This window comes from Oenanthe melanoleuca, chromosome 2 (assembly GCF_029582105.1).
Source record: "Oenanthe melanoleuca isolate GR-GAL-2019-014 chromosome 2, OMel1.0, whole genome shotgun sequence".
NCBI classification, from domain to species: domain Eukaryota; kingdom Metazoa; phylum Chordata; class Aves; order Passeriformes; family Muscicapidae; genus Oenanthe; species Oenanthe melanoleuca.
In genome coordinates this window covers 113353156-113379462 of record NC_079335.1, presented here as the reverse complement: position 1 = coordinate 113379462, position 26307 = coordinate 113353156, and the positions used below count along the sequence as shown (strand labels likewise).

The following is a 26307-nucleotide window of genomic DNA, read 5'->3' as shown; positions in this document are numbered from 1 at the left end:
CATCTTCATTTTTCATTTTACTGGAAAATAAAGTGTGCCAAAGACAAAGTGGAAGGAAAAAATAAAAGTAGTGCCTGAGAAGGTGGTTTGTGTAAACTAAGATTTTGTTTTACAATTACACAGAGCCGTTTAGTGCATCCAAGCATTCTCCTTCGAAATAGCAATTGCCCAGAATTAGCATGAGCACAGTCCTAAATACACAGAAGTTTTCACATATGAGAAAAGGTATTATACATGAACAAAAGGAAGTACGTCCTGACAGCTAATATTTTAAACAAGCATGGGGCTCAAGTAGAAGTGAGGGAGAGAGAAAAGTGAGAAACACTGAGAAATATTAAAAAACCTTTAGATCAAATGTTGTCACTTGTGGGAAAAAGAAAAGTATCAAAATTCATACATGGAAAAGGAGCAAAACCACTCCTCCTTCCTTTCAAGACAGAGCCATGAGGCCACTATAAGAGCACCTGAGCTCCTGCAGAAACCTTACAGCTGACAGTGTTCACAAAGAGAGGCAGGCAGCCTCCAGTTCCAGTTCCAACCACAACCATGACTAACACAATTCCCTGCTCATCACCTCACCATGCACCAGGCTAAGCTACACCTTCGAGTCAAACGTCAGGCTGCCTGTGGGAACCCAAGCCTTTCACTTCCTGACTCATGCTAACATTTAAAAACACACAACAGAAATGGGAGAGGAGTTTATTTATTTGTTTAGGGCTCTGAGGGCAGTTTAGCCCAATAAATGTTGATGCTGCATTTCAGCTCTAAGAACAAAACAGAGTAGAGGAACTCCCAGTTTAACTTAACATTTGAAACAGCAGGCAGAGTCTCTGCTGATGGGTGGTGGTGGGCAAACACTTTGGGGTTTACCCCAGTGCATCATCACTGTCACTCCATGGCTGTTTGGGGCTACCCAGGGTAGCAAACTGATCACAAATAACATTTTCTGGCCTGCAAAGCACAAGAAAATACTACACTTGCTCTTTCAACACAGTAGAGGTATCTGCACAATGAACTGACATCAGCAAAAACAAAATATTATGTTTATTAATTTGATGAACTGGCATCTGAAACATAAGCGTCTCAATTTACCAAAATTATCCTGGCAGACTGGTAGTCACCTTTGGACAACTTGCTTGAGGTGAAATTCAGATCTGCCAGCACAAGTACTAACTCAACAAAGTTTTCCACAGTGCACTGAAAGGAGGTGCTAACAGGATTCAACCTGTTCCTTTGCATCCAGTGAGCTGGAATCACAACTGCTGAAGGACAAGCAAAACTTCAGATCCCACTGTACTCTGAAGATTTCCTAGAAAGACCATAGAGAAATTCCTCCTACCAAAACTGCTTCTGCTCCCTGAAACAGTTGTCCTATTGTGCCTGTATAGATGTGAAGCTTCATTCAAGTTATAGGTATCTGGACTTTGATTAAAGTTTACAAGGCACCTTCCCGAGAATTCAGTTTTGAAATTACCATTTGGAACTTAAGAGTAGGGGGGAAATTATTCAGGAACACATCAAAGTCACATTTTTTCTCAAGGACACACTTCTAAGGTATAGCTAAGGGTTTGTTTTTTTTTTCTGCTTTATAGATAATTAGTGAAAAAAGACACTCTAATTTTCAGAAGTATTTTTGCAAAACCTTGGATTGTGGAAAGATAGAAATATCTCCAGTTGACATTTTCGCAGTTAAATTAAAAGATCTTGAAAATTAGGATCAAGTGTTGAATTACCACACTACATTGGTAGAAACTTCCCACCCGAAAATCACCACTAAATTCTGTATTGATATTGTGGAGCATAAGTCTGAAAAACAAAAGCATCTTCAGCAAATTTCAAAATCCATTTTATTGCCTAAACATTAAGCTAAATCACTCTTAATTTATAGATTGCTTCCTTCCTTAACTTCTACACTGAAAGCAAATCTCTCCCCTCATCTGAAACTGTATCTTGACACCAGGGTTTTCTTGCACAGAACTCCTAACTGATTTCAGTGAGTTCTTTTGCCTTTAGAAACTGATGGCACGATATGGTCCCTGGAGACGGCTCAAATATGCTTATGACAGTTTCAAAAATGTCAGTGGTAAGCCTGAGTTAGCTTTCTATCTCAGAAAGCAGAACATGAATTTAAACAAGCATTTTCACTTTTCTAGCCAAAAAAATCCCAACCAAAACCAGAAAAACAACTTAGGATATTACATCACTATTAGAAAATAACTCCTCAGCAGCATCAGTTATTAAAGCACTATCCTAATTTTAGCTCAATGTGATGTATCCTTGAATAAGTTGTGAAGAATTAAGCAATACAGCAAGCAGAACAAATTTTAAAAGTTCTTCATGCAAGAATTGCTGTACCTGTGTTTACCTTTGGATATTTGCTGTCACTGTGGGTAAAATTAACAATTTCCAGGTTTGCAAAGGTGAAATGAACCCTCGAAAAACTCCTCTGTATTTCAATGGGGCTTTGCTTCATATGAAAAGTATGCTGAGATATCTCTTGGTAAAACTGAGACTGACAGTCTCTAGGCTCCTAGTATTTTTCCTTTTAGCTCCTTATGTTTGCCACAAAACATAACAAATACTGCAAAATCTAACCTTGCTAACTGCAAATACTGACTTGATTAGCAAAAATAGTTTGTAGAATGTAGGGATACTACTCTGTGTTCTTTCAAATAGATTTGGTTGAAAATTGCAAGAATATATATGAGTATTTAATATCTCTTTAGGGGAATAGTTTTCAGTGTTCATTTTGGAGTTTCCTCCCAGTTCTGGGTCACTCTCAACACATTTAACCACAAAGTCTGGGAGAGAATTGAACTTTAAACAGATATTTAATAACATTTGTAGTAAGAAAAATACATAGCAATACATATTTTAATATATATTTAGTGTAATAATACTAATATTAAAGAATGAGTATTTGCACTAGAAATCTTGTTCTACAGTTGCATTCATCACATCAAAAAAGCATTTTTTCCTATTCTGTCATATAAATTCAGTGTCCAGTCAGAACCAATCATCCTTGTATTTCAGCTAACAAATACTGCTTATGCACAAAGGACAAGCCAAAAGCTGTATGCAAAACTAGCTGCCAAAAACTGACCACTTCAGAGTGGGGAAAGTTTAGATAAAACAATGTGCTTTCAGGTAAACCTGAAAAAGAAGTAAATATAAAATAAACTTTATTTTCTGAATTACTTGCTTGGCTTTTTGTCCAGGTAAGATGGCAGCTGCAAACCACTGTAACATGAAGCTACTACTATTGCTTTAATACTTTAGAGTATTAATAATTAAATTTTTAAACACTGGATTAAACAAGACTCACTTATTTGTAAATATAACAACTGACACTGCCTGGACCTAACTTAATGTAAATAATAATCCCTGCATGAGTTCATGTAACCCATGAAATTTGGTATGAAAGGCCCAGATCTTGAAAAACTCCTTGGCTGTAAAGAGGAAAGACACACTCACACACAGAGCCCTACAGAGAATTCACACAATGACTCTACTTTCTTTTAGCTAAAGGAGGATGTAAAATATTGTAAGGCAATAGTAATTCAGAACAATTATAAATGACATGCTGGTTCAAACCTGCTACCAGAGCATTTGGAACAGAAATTTTTATTCTCTAACAAAAATGTTTTAAGAGAAGCTCAAATTATGATCTTTTTTGTTATACTATAATCTACAATGGGCAAATTGTTCCCCAAGTATGTGTTTTCATTTAAAAATGTGGAACCCAAAGCAAATTTACCTATGTCTTTTTAAAATATTTCTCATTTTAGAAAGTCCTATTAAAAATATCTTATTTTGTGTTATAACATACTTCTAAAATTTTGAGATCTTTTTATTTGCATCCAATATACTGACATTTCTTCCATAATTTCTGCTTGATTAAATTCCATGCAACATGGCATTAAGTTAAATTCATAGAGCAGAATAAATTATAACAGGGTTAGCTTCTAAAACAGGTGTAAAAAATAACACATTTTAGTGTTACTTATCAGCTTTGCTAGGGCTGGCTTTTTCTGCATTGAAGAGCTGAAGTATATGTTCTGACGTGGACACCGGCAAGCTCAACAACTACTGTTTTTGCAACAAACTACAAAAATACAGGAAGAGACTAGATGATCTAGAGATAAGGCTTTTAATTTTTAATCTTTTCAGAAGCCTGAAAAGGACTTTCACTGGAAAATAATAAAATAAATGCAAGTAGAGATGAAAGACCATCTCCAGAACACCTGTGAAAGAAGACAGGTTGTTTAGTGTGTGCAGGTGGTCGGAGCAGGTACAACTCTACAACACAAAAGGCAAGCTGTTGGGTGACTTTGTGAATGGCTCTGCATAGAGCTGTTCATTTCCTTTATTGGGAAATTCAGCTATTCATAAGCCATCATAACTGGAGAGGAACCATGCTTCCTGCAAGAACAGCAGATATTTCCATCAGTAATGTATCAACATGGACAGTGATCCTGCAAGGAAGCATGGTTCCTTCAGAGGAGCTAAGTGACGGGGCAGAAATGAGAAGACAGAAGATGTTAATTACTAATTAGTGAGAGAAAGAAGGGACTCTTAGACTTTGAAAAAAAATAAGAAAAAAGAGAACTGACCTGAGTTCGGTTAAAAGCCACACGTGCAAATACTGCCTGTGAGATTCCTGCTCGTTTCAATTCATCACGGACCCACTGGTAGATTTCGGAAGACACCTCTGTGTTCGTTGAGACCTGCTGCTCCAACGGCTTGTTCATGGATCTACTGACAGGAGGAGGGTGGTTCAAGTACTGTTGGTTTAAGGACTGCTGGGCTAGAAGTCTGTTCACTGCATACTGCTGGTTCAGCAACTGGGCCATTACCAGCTGCTGATTTACCAGCTGAGGGCTAATGGGAGTAGATACAAGTCCAGGGTGCAGGTTTGGAAGTGGGGTCCGAACTGATGGTTGACTACCATGAGAAAGCTGAACAGGAGATGGAGGCTGTTCGGCTGTGTTCCCTGGGACTGGCTGCTGACCGAAGTTGACATGGTTGGCACCTTGCTGGGATAGTTCAGAAAGGCTATCCATCTCAACTACAGCAGAAAAGAAACATTGAAAAGGCCAACATCAGACCGAAAATCACAAACTTGACTGTCCTCACAAGACATGCTAATAATGCTAATAAAAATAAACAAATGTAAAATGGTGCAATGCAACCCAACCGTGAGCGGCTTGCTGCAACCCCCAGTGACAGACACAGGGGACTTCAGACAAAACCATCTAGTCACCTACTAGAGATGGGGCAAAGACAAGAGACAAAAACCCACTCTGTGCTGCAGATGACGCAGGTGAAACAGCAAGTGCATCTGTGCAAAGGGTAGGGAGGGCTGTTGTGGGAAAACATGTCCCAGCCAGGGAGAGAAAAGCCCTGGTGACGAGTTTTGCTCCTCCCATGAGGTCCCTGCCATGACATCTGCAGTTCCCAGCCACTGGAAATCTGTAACAAGCAGGGTGAGGTGCGGACCTCCCCATGCTCTGCTAATTTCTAGATGCTCTATCAATTGTATGGGACTGCTAGGAACTAGTATAATTTATGTAAATTACACAGATGGGCTGCTTTATCTTGCAACCATGTATGCATGGTTTTTTTCAGTGACTTGCAACATGGTTGAATTTTTTTCTTATATTAACTCATCTGTCTTTGACACACCCTCCTTTTTAAATAACAGCACAGTTTTTTAAACTACAAGAGTTCTTCCAGTTCCCCTCTTGTGCATGATTAAACAATATAAAATAATTTTAGGTTGATATAAAGGAGTCTCCTTTTTATCAGCGTTTGTAACTTTTTTTATTATAAAGCTTTAGCAGCTCTGATCTGGAAATAGCCTTAAGAAAATAAGATTTATTTAAAAACCTAAAGTCCAGTATTTTCACAAAAGAACAGCAAATTTTTTTCTTTTACTATTAAGGTTTTACTTTTTTTTTTTTAAGGCAGTGTCTGAGGTTGTCACAGAAATTATGATCTTCACTAACAGTCATCAGTGCAAGGCCATCCTTTCCTCCATAAGGATTGAAGCTGGATGAAGAAATCAGCACTTGGCTTCCCACCTGCATCCCCATCTTTCTCTCCTGTCTTATCACAGGCAGAAATTTCATAAATAAAAAACAAGCCAGTTGCTCTTCAGAGAGTTCTGGTGTCCATAGCCTGGATCAATACCCAAGCAGAGGCCCTGCTACTCCTCATACAGGTGGCTTTAGGGGCAATGCTGCCTCTTCTTCAAGCAAGAATACATAAACACACATTTTTTATTTGCTGACTTCACTGACTCCAAGTCAATGGCAGATGAATGTGTCTCAGCAGACCCTATAAGTAAAATTTTGCATGGGTTGCCCCATGCAGGACATGGGGGAGGCTACTGTGGAAAGGTCACTCTCCCCATATGGCCACTCTGCTGCCTAACACATGCACCACCTGGAACCAAGTGAAGTCTTCCCACTAAATTTGGTGGTCTCAGAAGAAGGGTTCTGTGCTGCACAGAAGGTACAAAGTAGATTAAGGAAAGAAGCTGCCTTTTTTCACTCAGGGAAAGTAGAGATCAACCCAAGTGGGCCATTCACTCGGAACAGTAATTCAAGCAATTATCACAAAAGTGATGCATTGTCTTCATTACAGCCTTAAGCTATAAAAGGCAAGGAACCCGTTTTGGTAGATGAATGATTTTGCTTCAAATACTGAAAGCTAAGTCAAGCTCAAAATTCAATCCAAACTGAGGTCCTATTTCTTCATTCTGTTGAAATCTACGTAGAAATTTTCTGACATAAAGTCTTCAAAATTATGTGAACAGATTTAAAAAAGATAAAAGGTATCACAGAATTTATAGATTTTTTCCTCCAGTAATTTACTTGTGCTTACTACAAGAAGTAAACAATTGTCACAACAACTATTTGTTAAAATCAATTGAAATTAGGGTCTCAAGGTTAGAGAAAGATATGAATTTATAAAAATTTACAACATTCTTGCTGGAAGGTAGTGATAGCTGTAAAAGCCTGTTTCTTTAAATATACATTAGCCAGAGCAAGAAAAAAATACATACATTAAAAAATCAGTTCGTCACAGTTCCAGGAACAGGTTTTCTAAACAATTATTCTGGGTGGTAGAAGATCTCTAGATTTACAGAATGACAGCTTTACATCTCTGGCAACCCAAGTCAGCTTGGCTGTTTCAATAGCAAATATTTATTTAAATGAATTCTTTCACTATATATGTACTTTCTACATCTACTCATCAAAAGCATCCTAAACTTATCATGAAGGGAACTGGCTTCTTATATGACTGTGACAGACCTCAATGTGACACATAATGGTATGTAACCACCATCAAGGCAATTTTTTTTTTTTGCTTACCCATCATATCTTTTGCCTTCTTGAAATGTTTATACCACCTTCCAAATTCCTGACATTTTGCTGCTGAGACATTTGCATAGTAAGTGCTGTTCACAATGGAAGAAATCATACTCTGTGTGAAAAGGGGAGAAGAAAAAAAAAATCTGTAATACAGAGCAGTACAAGTCAAAGCACAAATTATTTCAATTGTTGAACCATTATGTTTTTAAAGTTTGAGAACCATATTGCATTTTAAATCTTATCATCCAAAGCCTTTTAAAAAACTCATTAATTGGGCATGAAAACAAATCAAGGTATATTGTAAATGGGAGCAAATATAGCAGATATACTAAGGGAAGAACAAAGTTATCGACCAGGAAACATCATGCAATGGGATGGGCTCTGGACAGAAGATGCTAATCTTGAAAGTGAATTTTGTTCATCCTATTTCTGCTTTTAAATTTCATTGACCCTTCACATACCCAGACAGGCATACAATTCCTACACTGCCTTTACAAATGCAAGCAGTGACCCATGTTACCCACATCCAGTTCCTCTGTGCCTCTTATCACAGAGCAGACCCCGAAAGTGATAGGATAAAACTTTATCTGAATGACCTTTGAACAGGATAAAATATGGGGTTTATAGTAGAATAAAATATGCATCTAATAACCCAAAATGAACCCAGCCTTGTTTTTCCTAAACAGGGTATTTTAAGTGATTTGCAAAAACAGGCTTATGAAAAGCTTATTGTCATGTCTAATTCTGTAACTGAATATTAGCTGTAAAATAGACCAAAGGAAAATCGAGATGATTTTTTTCTCAAAGGTTCTCGAGATATCAGATAGCTACAGTGAGAAATTTACCTTCTGCTCAGTTATGACCAGTTTTAAAATAGTGGAATTTACAATGCATAAAACTTTCAGTTCCAGTACATTCTTTTACAAATCAATTAAAACTAAGCCTTGCAAAATGAGATAATGCTCCAATTTGAAAATTATACTCAGCGTATAATGTATAAACAACAAAATTAGCAAATATAATTTCAACAGACTGAACTTTGCCACCCTTTAAATTTCTATGTGGAAAGTAGTTACTTTTGGCTTAACTACAAGAATTGTCCAGTGTATCAAAATAGCAATGACAGTTAAGAAGACAAAGCCTTGATTATTACATTTCTTCAGTATTCAGCATGTAACATTTAGATATATTTGTGCTGTCTTAAGAATCATTTAGAGCATCAACCCTTTGTTACACCAACTACAATAGCCACTGGAAGGAAGATTCTGGAGTAAAAATACAATAAATGCTACTCTAAGTCTTCTTTTAAAAGCCTAGTTCAGTTTCTGACTAAACCTACCTTCATTATTGATCTTAGTGAAGTTCATTATAACCATTTTCTAAGGTATTACTCAGTAGCAAGCTGTTTGTGGATGCTCAGAACTGCTAGAGTGAGGCAGCATTATTTATGCCAAATGTGGATATCCCCTACTCACCAGGCAGGTATTTTAATGTTTCTCCAAATCACCAAAATTCTTGCTATTTCTGAAACTAGCTAGAAGCCTTTTCTCAGTGGTATAAAAGGAAAGTGAAATTTTACAGACTACCACAAGTCTAGCTTGAATGTCCAGAACCAAGCTCAGCTAAACCCAATTTCAACTTCCAGTATAACAGCAGTATACTTAATGTCTAAAATTTACAAAATTATCTTTTGAGTCCTTTTATAGATGAAACCATCTTAAACATGGGCACATGGTACATAAGGCGTGATTTTAAAAGTCCTGTGGATCTGAACTGACAAATTATATGATTGCACAGACTACTTGTAGAAACTGCAGATCTGTATGCGCAAAATGGGGAACTGCACCTGTCAGAGGCCATCATCCCCAGCTCATGTGTATTTTGCCAATGTCATTTAGACTTCAAGGTGGCTTTCTCTTCCTTTACCCATTTCAGATATGTTCTCCTGCCCAACTAACTTAAAGTATGAAAACATGCATATTAATTTTAGTAAATTACCTATTATTGAGCATGTTTGTCTAAGATTTCCTAGTGCTCCCTTCCATGTCATTTTGCAAAAACAATACACAAATGACATAGCAGTTTGCAACACATCCCCTGCTTCTTCAGGAATAAATTTAATGAAGTTACTTTACAACCAAATAGGGGACTGGTCTGTTTAAGAAACACTGCTGGGAATTTTAGCTTCTCTGACACAATGTGAATTTCAAGCTTTGATGGCTAACACTGCAATGTTACTCCTGCTCTTCAAAGTAGATTAAAAAAAAAAAAAAAAAAGACAGACATTATAAACACATTTAAAAATGAAAATTATCCTGCATTTTCTTTGAGAACACTTCATGCAAACATTCAAGTGATATTACCTACGCTAAGAATCCTCATCAGGAGGAATCAATGATTTATTTACTAATTCACTGAAGGCAAAATTTTACAAGCCAGATAAAATATTATTACCTTGTTAACTCAGAAAATATCTTGACAACACTGAATTTCATTGTTTCTATGTGTTATTTATTATCATCAAACGTGCAGTCACATCAGCGCCGAGAGATGAACTTGGCTATAGAAATTTCCTATTGCTACAGAATTCCTGTACATTTTAATGCCAATCTATGAATATAAATGTCTGGTATGCTTATGGCCTAAAACTTAATATTAACCCCATGAGTCAGTGGTCTTCAGAGATTCACTATCTAAACTGAAGGCATATTGAAGCTTTTCATACTACCTGGGACATTACACTTGAGGAGTTCCCCACATCTTGAAATACCAATAATCAAAATTATTGTATTTGAAGCACATCATATCCTGGTACTACTGCACATATCCTCCTTATCTGTGAGGCACAGAGGCAGATGCCTACCACTCACAAGGATGAATATAAATATATCATACAAATATTCAAATGCATCACATGCATCACTCATAATCAGATTTCTTTTTCACATGTTGCAAAGAAAATTGAGAGAATGCAAAAACTGGCCACAGATATGCAATCTTATCTGCCTGTAGTTTATCCATGAAAGTAAGTTGTGAGCCTTCAAGATCTCAAATTTCCCTCTTTCCCCTGTCCCACATTTCCCTCCCCCCAACCACATCACTTGCAGTCATGTTCTGAGAATCGGGAGATCTCATCTGAAATGGTGCCACCTTCACAGAAATCCCACTATTCTGGAATGATACCATCTGCTGCAGCCCAAGTGCTCTTTTTTTAGCCAAATAAGTTAATTATAATTAGGCATCCAACAACTGTGTGAAGGTAGGGGTAGAATTTGTTCTGAGGTTCAGCTGAGGTTCACCCAGCGTAGATTGAACCAAATCCCATTTTCTCTGGAAGATTAAATACCAGAGATTAAATACCAGACACCATCTTTTTCTCAAAGAAGTTGGGGAACTCCCTGGGGAAATATCATAGATCTCAAGCAGGAATCGTTTCATATGCCCATCAAACAAAACCCAATAAAATGGTAGCATCAGACACCTTTTGTTTTGTGCCAGAATCTAACGCAAGGTGCATCCTGCAAGATACGGGAAGGACCCGAGCCTTTCATGCCGGCTCGTTGCTGCAGCCACCGCTGCAGGTGCTTCAAGGGAGGCATTTCTGAGTCATTGCCTCTAACACTGCTCTTCAACCAGGTGAAGTGTTGCTCGATCATCGCTAAAAGTATACTGTTGTCCTTTTTGCAAAACAACAAAAACAATGTTAATCAGGTTAATTCAATCATCTAAACCAAAACTGTTCATGCTTTTCTGCCAAATCAACCAACCACAGCAAAATCTGTTATCAGTGATTGCTCAGCTTCCAGTCAAAAAAGCTTTTAACCCCCACAGTCCCAAAACTTCCCCTAAATAACCTTAAAATTATTTTTATATGGGCGGAATAAGGTTGTTTTCATGCCTCATGAAGGGGTACTTGGGCAGCAGTATTTACACAGAGCAAATACATGCTAACAGACTTAGCAGAGAGCAACAGACACAGCAGCTTGCTAGAACAACTCGGCTGAATTAGATATCAGGGATTCCTTTGCAAATTAAACATTTTTCTCAAAAGAAGCACTGTAACCAAAACTTATTTAGGCCTTCCAGGTTGTTTAACTAGGAAAAAAAAAATCTGAGCTTTTTTGCAACTCATTCATTGGTGTTTAAAGCTTCAAGCCTGCTCCATGAAAGGGGCAAGGGCTGCAACAACTTATTTACACAATTATCTAAATACGATTAAACAGCTGATGGACAAATATTAAACTGGAAAATGTATAGTCATTTCAGCTTAATGTAATCCCCTTTCTGTAAACACCCAAGACGATTTTTTTTCAACCAGAACAGTCCTGACATCTCATAAGCCTAAGGGTGAATAGCAAGAGATTGTTTTTGATAGTTATAAATATTCAAAAGACATGCAGACCATCTGCTTTCATAATACAGGTAAAGCAAGACTGAAATGGTGACTGCTGTATAAAAATGGTTCTTTTAACAAAGTCTTCCTCTCCTCGAAAACTATAAAGACAGATGTCAAAAACTGTTTACACAGGGTAATCAGGAGCGTGCAAAATGTAATATTCCTTTTACACACAGTGCTTGCTAAAGAGATTTTTTTTCTTTTTCTTCCCATCTGTGTGTTGCAACACATTTCTACAAGTTAAAAACATTTTTTCAAACAGAGATCTCATGAATACCCAAAAACATGCTATCTGGTTTCTGAATGCTAATTAATTTCAACTAAGGAATCGGATTTTTTTTTCTGTAGAAAGGAATGCATGCTTTTGAAATGGAGTACTTCAACAATGACAGACACTGAAAACAGAACACCCCACAAGTTTAATTTTGCACTAGTTTGACACTGGCTATTTCCACAACTGTTTTACATTCAAACCCGCATCTGCTAAATCTGGCTATAAGACAGGCAGCAACTATCCTCTCACTTTTCAAATGAGATTTTATTTACGTTTTACTATTTATCAAGGTTTTCAGTATAAAGCCTTGTAACAACATAATGGTTTTGTGAAGTGATAAGTAGAAGATACCTCATCATACAGGCAGAGTATGAACAGTGCTGCCCATAAACCCTACAGTCAATTTTCAGAGCTGAAACACTAATCTTGACAGTACTCTTTTAATGTATTATATTAATGGTACAGAGGCGTTAAGCACCTTTTTTATAATTCTCAATAAAATGAACATTTACTGAACAATCTGTCAAACCACTGGCTCCATTTTTTAAAGCCGAACTTTTAAGGCTTTATTCTATTTTGTCTCCCATAAATCCTCTGCTTTACATCCCTAGACACCAGCAGGGAAGCATGTTCCAATGCTGCAAACTTAACATGGCTTTATAAAAAAAAAATAAAAGAGAAAAGCTATGAGCCTTTGTCCCTAGACCTAGTTTGAATAGTGATAAAGTTGAAGAAACAGAACTTAAAGATTTGGGGGCAGATGCGGGGGGGGATCTTTTCAGAAAGGACAGAGGAACTTTGTTTCCCCTATTCTAGGCACTATCAGTGGCTTTTGTTTGTGTGGAAATAGCAAGGATCAGTTCTAACAGAAGTCGAACTCTTACGAGTGCTTATTTCTCAGGAGGCTCCACGTTAACATTTTTCAAATGAGAATGGAACATTCAAGCCCCAACCAGATAACACAAGATTATCCCCAAATCAAAAGATTTTAGCCTGCCTGAGCCTTCGCCAGCCCACGTACTGCAAAAAACCCAACCAGGGCAAAATGTCGTTCCTAGTGTTCTGGCATGGCAGAGAAATATCATCTGCCATTCTGAATAAAAGCAGACCAAATATATCCAGCCACTAGCTGTTTTTTGGGCAAGAAATCCTGACACAAACAGTTTAACTGTGTATGAAGAATTATGCTAAATTCCTTGGTCCATTAGCTTGGACTATAGCAAATAATGCACTGGAATTCGTTGTCATATGCCCTATAAACATGTAGGATTACAGAAAAATCCACAGATGGGCAGAAAAGAAAAAAACTTTTGTTTGTGCCTTTGGCATTGCACTTGGATGGCTATCTGACCTCCATACTGTTGCCAGGGTCAGGAGAATAAGGATCTGCATGGCAAATGCTGGTCATATAAGTTAAAACTGAGTAAAAGGCAGATTTACAGTGATGGCACAGGCCTTTCTTCCAATACATTACTATACCTTTCATCTTTTCTCCTATCCTTGAAAAACTGAAATTATCTCCTCCTCCTTTTCTTTCTTATGTTGTCTTTAAATATTATAAATGTATGTATTAATGTAAACATAGAGCTACATTGGTATAATGAGGGAAGATGTAAAACTCAAAGAGCCCAAATTATATATACATACATACACATATATTTATATATGGATAGAAATATACCCACACACGGGAAGATTTCAAAAATCAGAAATGAGGATTCAGCATCTGAAGGAACTGATCCTTGCACTATTTTTACCATTCTGTAATGTAAATTCCCAGTTGCTGCATGACAGAGCAGCATTCTCCCAATGTTTTCCGAGCATCTCCCACTGATAGATATAAATAAAGCTCAAATAAAAGCTGCTTCCCAAGATACTACTCTTATATCTACAAAGGTTAAAAGCTTAAAAGAGAGAAAGATAGGTAGGTGGGAAATGTTAATTCAGATTTGAAGAACTTCATAACTGCGTTACAAGCTTCATGGCACAGTGCCTTAGACTTAAAAAAAAGGAAAGAAAGGAAGAAAATGAAGTCACAACCCCAACCTATAAAAGATAAGGAGACCTAACGCATTTTCGTCTTTATTGTCAGATGTCCAACACAAATCTTTTTAAGAATCCTGATTTTACTGCATATGATTTGTAAATGGCAGATACTTAGTAGTAAAAGTCCTGGCTAAACCCTTCCTAAAAACAACTTGGATAAAATATAGAATGTAAAATAACCAGAATTTAATAAGTTAATTCTTGGTTTACTTCACAGAATAAAAATGAAATTGAGAGGTGAGTTATTACACCCTAAGATTTTGATTATGCAAGTGCCTTTGCCAGCAGAGCTCTGAAATTTGAGAGTTCCATGGGTAAGAAATGTGCTATCCGTTTCAGCCAGGAATCCATTTGAAAGAGCTGTTATGAAATTAATAGATTGCTTTAAACTTCTCCTTCAGCTTGAGCTGGGGATGCATGTTTTCAGGAGCTCTCCCCACTGGTGCCTACCACAACACCATCTTGGGCTGTACGGGCAGAATTTCTGCTGGATGAAGACAAACCCAGAAGCCATGCTCCAACATGGGCTGGACTTTAAGTCCACAGAATCAGAATTAAACTACTCCAGGGCAAGATCTATGCCTCCTTACCAGCTCCATGCCGTGACAGCCTCAGCCTCTCTCCAGAAGGCTGCTGTTCCTACACTAGGATATTCACGACATAAAGCCTGTGCACCTGCAGTCACCTCTTCTTGGGATGCAATGAATGGGACTAGGGGAAACTAGAAACCAAGAGGACAATCCAAATAATCCAACATACAAACCAGCATTTCTTGTATGGAAATAGAGAGGTAGGTGGGGTCTTGGAGATCTCAGACTGGTTTGGTGAAAATATGAGACACTTTCAGCATTCCTCTCTGGTGGATTGCTTTTCTTCCCACTCACTCTGTTCCAGCCAGGTCAGAGTGCTTCTGCCTTGTTTCCTCTCTGGGACACTTGTCCTAATGAAAGTGCTTTCAAATACTAACCTAATGCAAATGCTTTGTGTGATACAAGACATTTTAGACCTATTAATGCATTAAATTCAGCTTTCTGTATGCTAAAATTTTCAACAAAAATCCAGTATATACATTTCTCCTGATAGAGATGTTGATAATTGCTCTTCCTTCACCCAGCCACAATGTTTGTTTTAATTTCAGTTTTTGCTTAATGGTACCCACCACGTTAAGGAATATTTCCTTGCTGGGAAATAGAACACGATTTTCAGCAAGTCTCTTCTCGGATTCCACTGTTCTGCTAAGCAAAGCATCAGATGTCTGGCATGAAGCTGAGCCCTAAGGCACAATGTCCAGACAAGAAGTCATCAGACTCAGTAGCACTAACAGTTGTCTTGCTGAATTTCTTTTGGTGTTAAGGATAAGCCTTTCCTTTGATCTCTCTTCCATTTTCTACATAAGTTTCTGCAGATTTTTAAAGTCAAGAGGCCATTTTGAGCATCCATTTTGGAATCTACATAAAATGAGACCCTAGAACTTCATCTAGCAATTTACGCGTTCAGCCAAGTTACCAGTGGCTGAGTTAGAGAAATCATCAAGTATTTATCTAAAGACTTCTTGTGCTACGTCTTTCACCACAATCATTGTAATCTTTCTGTAACCTCTAAATGTACCTTTTATGTATATTTTTTTCTTTTTTTTTTTAATTTATGACTAGCTTTTTGAACTTCATTGATTTCTGCTCCTAGTGAGTGCATTTTTCATGCCTCTGATTGCTTCCTTAAACACCCCTCTAGTGCCAAATGTTACATCCCTTATCTATCCTTTGTTTAAATGGTTAAGTCTCAGATTTACTGTTTCAGGTCACATGCCTCTTTATGAACCACATATACATCTGATTATTCTTAATCATATAGACCTAAATTCTATGAGGGATGTGCTACTAAAAGCACATGAGCACACTTCTTTCTGTACCGAGAAAAACACAAAAATTTGCCAGGAGAAAAGTAATTTATAGTATGTAATTCACTATGGGTTCTTAACTTTTGCTAGGTAAGATCGTAAAGGTGACATTGTAAGTAGCTGTGTTAGCCAAGGTACAAGTTTTGCCTCTTAGCTGCTATCTTTCACTAACAAGAGTTTGTGAAAAGTACAAATGCTCTGAAGAACTCATAAAAAGATCCAAGATTTAATGAAGGTATCTCAAAAGAGAAATGTTCCAGCTAGCTTTCCATGAGGAATATGTATGTACCCTTTATAGTTCTATTTACTAAATTTTTCTTGAGTACTCATTGCATTAAAATATATAAATTAAAAAAAACCAAAAAAATTAGCTGAATTAGACTTTGCACACAAAGATCCTTCTTACAAGAAGTGCAGAGTAAGGAAGACACCTTTAGGAACTTGGAGATATGTGAGCTGGCACATATATCTTGGTGGAATTTTACTGTGATATATATGTAAATATATAAATACAAACACAACTCTTAAAATTCTAAGAAAGTCCCAATATACTGATTCAAATACAAACACCCTAGGTAAACTTATGGAGCTAAATCTTCTCTCTGGCTCCAGAAAGGCCATTGATACCAATGTCCTCTGCATATGTCTCAGTTTTTCATCATCACAAAATCCATCCTTCTCCTTGACAGTTTACTGTAAATTATCAAATCCCTTGGAACAGAGGCACAGCCAAGCACACTTTCCCCTCTTCTAGTGCAAGCTTATAGAAGAACTGCAGTTCTAAGTGTAGGAAATCTTAGTACTTAAAACACAAAATAAAAATAAATGAGACAGGTGTATATGAGGAAAACGTGCCATCCTTTCCCACCTCTGGGGAACAGAACTTTTCCCTTTTAAGCAGTTTATTCCATGGCTTCAAGTGAGGCACAGCTGAGGTTGCCACTGTCCTGAAAAACCAGTCCTCTGATCACTGCTGCAAGGCACCAGAGGAATCTGATATCATTTGTGCTGCTCTTAAGGAAGTGTCCAAGGAAAGACAGACAAAGCTCACCCTCGCCTTAGGGTTCTCCTACCACGGTTCTTGGATATAAAAAGGAAGAACTTAATCAGTAATTAAAAAAGAAAAAAGTGATGATGGTGGGGGAGCAATCCTTCAGAGTTTTGCTCAGTCTGAGAAACTCCTCTCTTTTCTTCTAAGTTATGATTATAGTGAAGGATTGAGTCCAGTCTGACAAGGTGAGAGTTGCATGTCTCTGAACATTGCCTCTCAACAAGTGGGTCCTGTTTGCTTCTGCTCCTGCCAGGTAAAAATTATTACCAATGCAAGTGATTTTCCCCTGGTGCATCTTTATGCCTACACCCCTGCATCCCCTAACACAGATGCACCTCAGCTTCAAATCTGCTGACAGTGACGCTGCAGCACCTACAGAATTTGCTCAGCTTTTGGGTAGGTTTTATAACCACGCTGATCCCTGTGCCTCCCACCACTGCTAGTAATAACTGAACCAGTCAGAGAAGGTCTCTGCAAACCAGTCACAGCAGTGATTAAGATGCAGACATACATATCTCCTCGCCCTTTAAATAGAAGGCTTAATTGGCGATGTGGATAGCAGCTTTCTAATGGACAGAAATTAAACTCCATTTAATTCCTGAGGAGACACTTCCAATGCACAAGGTTTACCACACATTTGGAGTGGGGAGGGAGGGGGGAAGGAAAGAGCCGCATGCACAACTCTCTCTACCTCTGACAATCACTGAAGAAAAGCAACATGAGGACCAGAATGGCATAAGTGTGGCAGGTGTGAATTGACCTGCACTGGCAAAGCTGCGAGCTGGGAAAGTTGCAAATCACATGATTGTGCAATACTTGGCTCCAGTCAGTGCTATCGTGTTCTTTATTAAAAAAAAAAAAAAAAAAAAAAAAAAAATCTTAAAGACATGTACATCAAGTTAAGGGATTAACTGTCAAGTGACATTACTGAAAATAGAGACAATATATTTCTTTATTGTTAATGAAATTCAGTTAAAAGTGAAGGAAGTGATAAAGAATGTACTGTTTTGTAATGTATTTTACATAAGAACATAATATAGAAAGGGAAGTGCAATTAAATCTTAATGTGGACTTTTTTATTTTTAGTTTATCATCTGGTTTACATTTTGAGCCCTTTGCAGCAGTAAATTATGCTGGCATTTCTTAGGGAATAACTGCCATGTTAATTTAGTTTAATAAAATAACTGACAGAAAAGGGGGAAAAGAAGCAAGAAAAGACAGTACCCCCCCACACACACTCCTTATCTTTAGCTAAGTATTCAAATGCTTTCTATATGAATTGTCCGTGGTCCAACTCCAGTACCATGTAATAATACAATACATTACAACACAGTACAATACAATCTTGGGTTTCTGTAGCGCCCTTCATGCAAGCATCCCAGGGTGCTTTACAATCATTATGAGTTAAAATTAAAACTGAAGCACATACAACTCCTAATAGAATCGTTTTAAAAATGCTAAACAGAACAAATAACTTTTAAGTCTAGATTTAAAAGTCCCAACAGCCAAGCTTTCCTTACTTCAATTGGCAATGAGCTCCAAAGCTAGGGAGCAAAGCGACTAAAGGCTCTCTCATGTTATGTTAAAGGATCTCTCATGTTGTTTATACTTTTGCAGTATTTCACAGCCAAAAATTTGCCAATAAGGATAAAAAAAAAAAAAAGAAAAAAAAAAAAAAAAAGAAAAGATTTATTTGCAATCTTACTTTAAAGAACACTGGAGAAGTGGTTAGTTAACTCTCTAATAAAGTTATGGAAAAATATGGTGCGCACTTGGCCATGACTGTGTTAAAAGGTAGGCAAGAAACATGAACGAGTGCAAATGAATTCAAAATTCTGTAGAAGTACATTACTTGACTGCCTCTTAACCCACTAAGTGTACCCAGAAGAAAGAAGAAAAGTGTGGTTAAATGTGTATATATATATATATCTACAAAAAAAAAAATAAAGAACATCACTACAAATATTTTAAATGCAAGTTGTTTTATATACCATTCTCAGGAACACTAAGTGAAAACAGAAGTAAAGTAGAGCTCAGTTCTACAACACACGTACGCTTTAGGAGGAAAACGTATCAGAAGAAAACATGCTGTGTTCCTTTTTCATTCTATAACTTCCCTAAAACTTGAAGTCTATATGATGCAGATAATCATTCACATGACAGTTCTCAAAATTGCCAAGATACAATCAAAAATTATTAGTACTCAAAGTGGGATGCACAGCCCCAAAAATGCTTTAATTTTGTACTTTTCACAAGAGACCCTGGTGGAGGACAGGTGTTAAAACTCCTGACTTTAGGAGTGTAAAAACAAAATAAAAAATAAAACAACAACAAGAGCAACAACCAAAACCCCCTCAACACTAGCACCATTTCTCTCTTGAACTCCTCCACTTTTCAGAAGCAAAAACAGAAAACCTCATTAAAGCAGAGACACCAAGGGGCACACTGACACCTTACAGACACCCCTGAGGTCAGATACTGCATTTATGTGAAGAATAAAGCATGTTCTCCCCCTTCTCCCACAATAATTTTGGGCCTCATACCTGTTTTGGAAAGTAACTTTACATCCTTGTTATACTTAATTCTAATGAAGAGGCTGGAAAAAATAAAAGGCTATAAACTTTCACCTTTAAGATGGTGCTATGCAGATAAAACAGTTGCAGATAGACTGGCATAGCTTTAACACTGAGAGTGTTTAGGTGCATCTAAAGAACATAAATCAATGATCAAACGATCAATTGATTGAAAGGTTACCCTGTGAATGTCCTCACACAGCTCTATCCAAACACTTATTACATACATCTTGCTCATCCTATCAGCAATAGGCTATGCACTGCTCATTCTGTCAGGATAAGTAAAAATTATGGGCCCAAATTCTAACTTTAATAGTTAATTGCAGATGTTTTAAAAATCCAGATACCATGTCAGCTTGAAGAGACATCACAGTGAATGCTCTTGAGCAACTGGGGGGTGGGTTGAAAAGCCGTGCCTGCCAAAAGCTGAGCCCAGGCCCTCAAGGATTTACTTTCCCGAAATAATTAATGACATCTTTAAAATCTAAAGTACAGTAACTTCTAAAGCAGAAAAAAGAGCTGCATTCCTTACTCAGGTTATTAATTATTGGGGGAGGGAAGGAAGACAGAAGAGACTTACAAGCAACAAAGAAATCCAAGGACTTGATCTCAGGTCTAGGCAGGTAAAATTGGAAGGGGAGGGGGTAAAAACACCTTTTGGTTTAGTAAAGCATGAATCAAAAACTGCTCATAAAAAGTATGTATTTTGGCAACTCTTAATAGCTCATTCCTTGATTATCTATAGGTACAGAAATTTTAATTTTAACAAACACAACTATTTTGGTTAGGATTTTGGAAGGGTGGATCAGCATAGCAGAGTGGAAATGCAAGAGGATTTCTGTTGAGCTGCCTATTTGCTGTGAAGGCCAAGTGCCTTCCCATCAGGTGAACTGAGAAACACTGATGTACCAAGAAAGCTTTCAGTCTGTTGTCTCCAACAGATCATATAAAGCCTGAACAAAACAGCATGCAAATTCAGGGCAGGGTATCTGAACAGAAAGGAAAGTATATGATCTATACCGTGCCCATGTCAGATGAAGAGAACCATTCACTACAGCATGAAAGCTTGTTAAAAATGCAGTCAGGATAATTATATTTGTCACAAGTGCAAAACTATGCAGACATGGGTATCGTACCAGCACTTGTAGTGTGTATGCATAGGTTTCATGGAATGCAAGCATATATCCCTCTGACTGAAATAACACTATTCCCTCATTACCAAGAGCAAAATTATGTAAATAATATTATAGGCGGGGGAAGGGGGGAACACACAAATATCATCCAAAAATTTTAAAATAATCTGTAAATTACTATGTCCCCAAGTATTGCAGCCTCTGGATATATATATATATTTAAGTACTACATGTCCCCTGCAAAATATTGAACAAAAAGACATTGAGATTTGAGATTCTATTATATAACAGGCCTAGAACTTCTCATCTATAATAAACTGACTTGTGGTTGTCCTGAGAGTCAGACTAGATACAAATAGTCTCAAAGGATGAGCAAAAGGGAGGAAAAAAAATCCCCAACCAAATACCTTCACATTTCAGGATACTATGGGATAAGAAAAAGAATACCTTGCTTCAGAAGTGCTTTTGCACTGCTTTGACAGTGCCTGTTCGTGAATACTAACAACAATCATTTAGAGTATTTTTTTGTAGAAAAAAATCAGGCAAGATAATACCAGTAGAAAAGTCAATGTCATTTGACCACTTCCATATTTTTAAAGCAGTACCCAGATACTAATTATTCTCTACAATCTCTTCATTTGATAGGTGACTTGTTATCGTCTTTTCATGGAAAAGGTTACAGGAATTCAAGATAAGGGATACATCTAAATGTTCAAAAGCACATGGTAAACTTGTTCCAGAATTATCAAAAGGATTTCCTGTCCTTTTCTTAGACCCCATGTTGCTCTCCTCTTCCTCATAAAAGTTGATTGATCTATATATATATATATATATAATACATATATACATATATATATAATATAAAATACATAGAGAAAAAGAGAAAGATGCAGTAATTCAATAGCAGCAAAAGAGGGGAAAAAACCCCTTATTAATATCAGAATAAATACAGAGTGTAGTATTTCAGTTATTAACTGTGAAAGTAAGAAGAAACTTCTGCAATAAAAATCAAAACAGAGCAAAACTGTGAAAGCGAAGCATGAAAATGCTAAGACTAAGGCGAGACATTGAAGGACTAACATTAAATAAGTAAATGCAACAGAGCTGCCTGCCTGCCTGATCACTTTAGAGCAGCTCCCAGAAGACTAAAGTAGAGTAGAGCTTCTGTGCAAGGGTTTGGAAATAAGAATTGATGGTAGAACAATTTCTTTACAACCCTTTGGAGACTGAAGAACCAAAACAGGAGGGAAATGAGATCTAGGCCACTCGTGAGATAGACCAATTTAATGGAATGCACAAGACGGCCCAAAATTGAGCCCTAGATTAAATTCCAAGTTACCTTCCCCACCAAAGGAGGTCTGGAGAGGAAAGAGAAATGAAGCAAGCTGTGCGTATCAAACGCAAAAAGTCTTTCAGTCGGCTTCCGCACATGCTGCCAGTCTCTAGCAATAAAACCTGCAAACCCGATGTAAAGCATGAAAATATGCACTTTAGTGCATAATTCAGAACAGGCTTCGGTCTTCCATGCAAAATTTGAAGTGCCCTTTTACCTTGACTGCTTGATACCAAAAATTTGAGGCTAAATGTCTGAATGGCTGTTTGCAATTGCACAGCAATTCAGAGGCGTGCATTTGCTTTGCTCCGTCCTAAGCGCTCCAAGTCATGTTGCCAGGGATTCTCCATGATGTGGGCTCATATACTGAGCAATAAAACTGACCTTCAGGGGTGGCCACATCATCACAGAGTGAGAATTACAGCAGCTTCAAAAGGGACCATGTATTCAACTCACCTAATGAGACCAAGAGCCACAGTGGCATTTTATCAAGAAAGGTGTGAAGAATTCGTACCTTTACACCTCAAGGTTTTAGTTGGACAAGAAATTAAATTGATAAAAATATTTAAAAAAAAACAAACCAAAACAACATTCTAGCAAATAATGCTGTTAAGTTTTCAAGACTCAATAATTGAAACAGACTGGTTCTCAAAGTTTTGTTCGCATATTTTCAAGTTATTAAGTATATCTGCACTATAAAATAGTTGGCTTGTTTATTTTTAGGTATTTTTCAGTACATAGAATGCCAATATTTTTAACAAATATGAGAAATTTTTTAATATTCAAAATGCAAGATTGCTTCAGAAAATACAGTAAACTTTAAGCGAAAATGGGGCTTCAGAGATGCCATGCATTGAGCACAGCGGCTTAATTACTTTAAAACAAGTCCTTCCATACCTACACAAAACAGAGTATTGCTAATGGCAGTGACAGAAAACGATAACTACTCTCGTTTCCACTTTGAGTCATTTTTCTGTGGTTAATAAATTATATCCATAACAGTGTTAATAAGTTATGGTACGGTGTCACCGCATTAGTTTGCATTTATGATGAAGCACTTCATATGGCATTACCTACACCCGTGGAAGAACATAACAGGAGAGAGCCCTTCTCTGCTCTCAGAAGAATCTCCTATGATGGCACTTTGATGGATCCCCTAAGGAAACGCCATCTCCTGACCTCTGCCTTGCTCTTACTTCTCACCTCTGATGCAGGAGCGTGCCACAGTAGGGCAATTCAAAAACTTAAATGCCTTTAATGAAACACTGACACTCTTAAATCAGTGCCCTTTCCATAGGAATGATATACAAGGAGTTAGAGGTAAGGCAAATACAGGAAGTATTCAGATCAATTTACTCATGTGAAGAGGACACTGTCAGATCAACTCATCTTCCCTCAAGCTCCCAGAGGGAAACAGGAAGACTTAGACTGACTGATGGGCTCTTGATCAACTACTGTAAAAGCTTGTTTTTCCAAACGTTAAGAATAAATAAATGTACTTTAAGCTTAATATGATTTGGTTTTTAAAGAAAAAAGAAAAGCAGAAGCTATTTAAATTTTTGAAACTCAACTATGGCAGCACTGGTGAAGAAAAGAGATGGCAAAAGTAATAAGCACACTCTTAACAACAGAAAGAAGCTTTCAGAAAATTCTTTTAAAAATAAAGAAATACAAACCAGTAAACAAACAGTCCCAAATCTGAGTTCTGTAGTGTGGAGTTTTAGTCATCTCAAGCATTAACTTAAAGAGCTGCTATTAAGCAAGATAGTTTCTTGTCCATTAAAGTTATTACATAAAAATTCAGTATAGTTCAAAAGAATTTTTTAGAAGAATGTAATTATTGAATTGTCTCCAGTACCATGATACCTTCTATAGTAAAGCATTCCTTTTAAAAGCTTTTTTCTGCTTTACATATACACATATACAGAAACTCCTCTGTGAAACACAATGTCCAAATAGAAATGAGATATTCCATCTCAATAGAAATTATTTGCTTTCTATCAGTATCAAGTAAAAAGTAGCTCTATTAGATTAAAATGGAGAAAAATCCCAAGTTATCTGCAGCCTCCATAAGCCAGCAGTGCTGTACATGCTTTTACAGTAGGTACATACAAGATAACTTTGTAGACATATTACTGGAATGGTTTGCAACCAGTGAAGATAATTTTGATTATTTCCACTTCAAAACTTCCTATATTGGAGCCACATCACTGAAAACAATCTAAGCGTAGGGGAAAAAAAGTGATGGGAAACAAGTCTGCTAATCTCTTCACTAAAATTAGACAGAGGAACAGAGTAGTCTCCTGTAGATTAACTGAAGTCTTTCAGAGACAAAGACTCCAGTATTCTAAGCAAGAGAAATAAAATCCCCATAAAAATACCTTCACTTCCTTAATTTCTCTTTTTCCCTCCCTGCCACAACTAGCAACATTTATTTGTATACTGAATTTGTCTCCACTGCGCCACAATGAAATACATTTTAAAATTTAAAAGGTTAAAAAAAATACCATGTTCCCACCACAGCATCATTGGACATCATAAAGCATGGAAAAATGAGTCGTGCCTTTGCAGTAATTTGACAAGAGAAGAACAAAAAGAATGGCAAAAATAGAACAATACAACTAAGGCTTGAGGAACACATCGATTCAATATTTAGCAATGCATAAATTGAGGTTTCATTTTTGCTTAGGTATATTTTGATTAGAACTAATAAATGACTGATTTTCCTTTGGTTCTTTGCAACAACAACATATCACCCAAAGAGCTTTATTCTTTATTCCCTTCTCATAGAGCATGCCAAAGACTGTCTCAGTTTACGAATTAGCATTTAAAACTACTGTAGGTTATCTAACAAGCATTCAGATTCAATAGTACTTTTGACAGCAGTAAGTAAAGAGCCTTTTAACATCTTGAACACATGTGCTTGAAAAAAGTAGTTGCATCAAAGCAGTTCAAAGACTGCAGACAAAAACCAGTTAAAATCCAGTTTGCTGTGAGATGATTTTAGTGTGGTGTAAACAACCTTTCACGACTCCCCATGGGAAATGTTGTAAGACTATGTTCAAAATGAATCAGGCATATTTATAAAGATCATGAAGTGGTCAAATGCATTTGCATTTTTGGCAGATCCACTCCGCGGGTACTACTTGCTACAGTCTGTAGAAATCTCAAATCTCACATCAGCGTTGCCTACAGTGCTTTATTATTTATTACATGTTATGCTAAGTACCTGCGAAAGGGGACATTCCTTGGCCAATGAACTCTGGTTCATATCCTTCAGTAAGTCCTTCAGAGCATTTCTTACTGTTGTGTGAGACCATTGTTCAGGAGGCAAGTCTTCTAGTTTAGGGCAACTATTTGAAACACAGATTAGAAAAGGGATTATTACAAGATTGCATCCTGCTGCAGAACATTCCTTTAAGACAGACAGATTTCATTTTGCGCATCAAGCAGATGCATCTGGAGATTGCTCTCGGTCTCCTGATTGTTCCGATTAGTTAATTACTTTATACAACACATCTGCTGTATTGATGCATGAATTATACATCAGCTGCATGTGGCGACTATTTTTTCATGTTACTTCTACCTTCCTGCTCTGATGCGCTTGGTAAAACAATTTAAGGTGTAATGCTTTCTCACGACTGATCATGAAAAGCATTAATATATTAACCGTTTTTTCTTTTTTGTTGCCGTGAAATTTAAGAAGCTAGACAGCAACAATAAGTGTGAGCAAGTCATTCTTTTACAAAATGCACACAGATGGTACTGTTCATGATATGCAAAAATATTTTTCTCTTAAGTAAACTTTATGTAAAATGCCTTCTTGTAATGCATCATTTAATTGACTAAAATGCAATATAGTTTTAATGAGATATCCAAAGAAAATCTATGTATCAGAGCTATAAAAGTTTTCTGCAATAGTATACTGTAAGGTAAAAAAGAATTAGAGTAACTAAAAAGGAATTTAGGCAAGCCTTTGTACTTTGAGCACAAAGCACAGGGAATTAAATACAAGCAATATGAACAGTTAAGAGCAGACAAGTAACAGTTCATGTCCTAGAACTGGTACATGACTTACCTGTGTAACTGGATTTTCAGTGTGACCACATGATACACGTCTTGCAGCATGTCTGCTACTGTAGCATCAGGGGCATCTGTCACATAGGAGAGTGGAACTGGATTCCACTTCCCAACCTGGATAAGCCCTGCAAGATTGTAATTTTCA

At 37.1% G+C, this 26307-nt stretch overlaps 1 protein-coding gene across 5 annotated transcripts in view; it reads right to left on the bottom strand.

The window, feature by feature from the left end:
- The window catches only part of SATB1 (SATB homeobox 1), a 92128-nt gene that overhangs the window by 38885 nt on the left and 26936 nt on the right, over positions 1 to 26307 (bottom strand). For all 5 annotated transcript variants that reach the window (XM_056484447.1, XM_056484443.1, XM_056484445.1 and 2 more), the window contains 4 exons: positions 26161 to 26287; positions 25312 to 25435; positions 7380 to 7491; positions 4614 to 5068 (listed from right to left, as the gene is read on the bottom strand). In XM_056484447.1, the coding sequence (XP_056340422.1) occupies positions 4614 to 5068; positions 7380 to 7491; positions 25312 to 25435; positions 26161 to 26287 (818 nt within the window). The remainder of the gene's footprint in view (positions 1 to 4613; positions 5069 to 7379; positions 7492 to 25311; positions 25436 to 26160; positions 26288 to 26307) is intronic.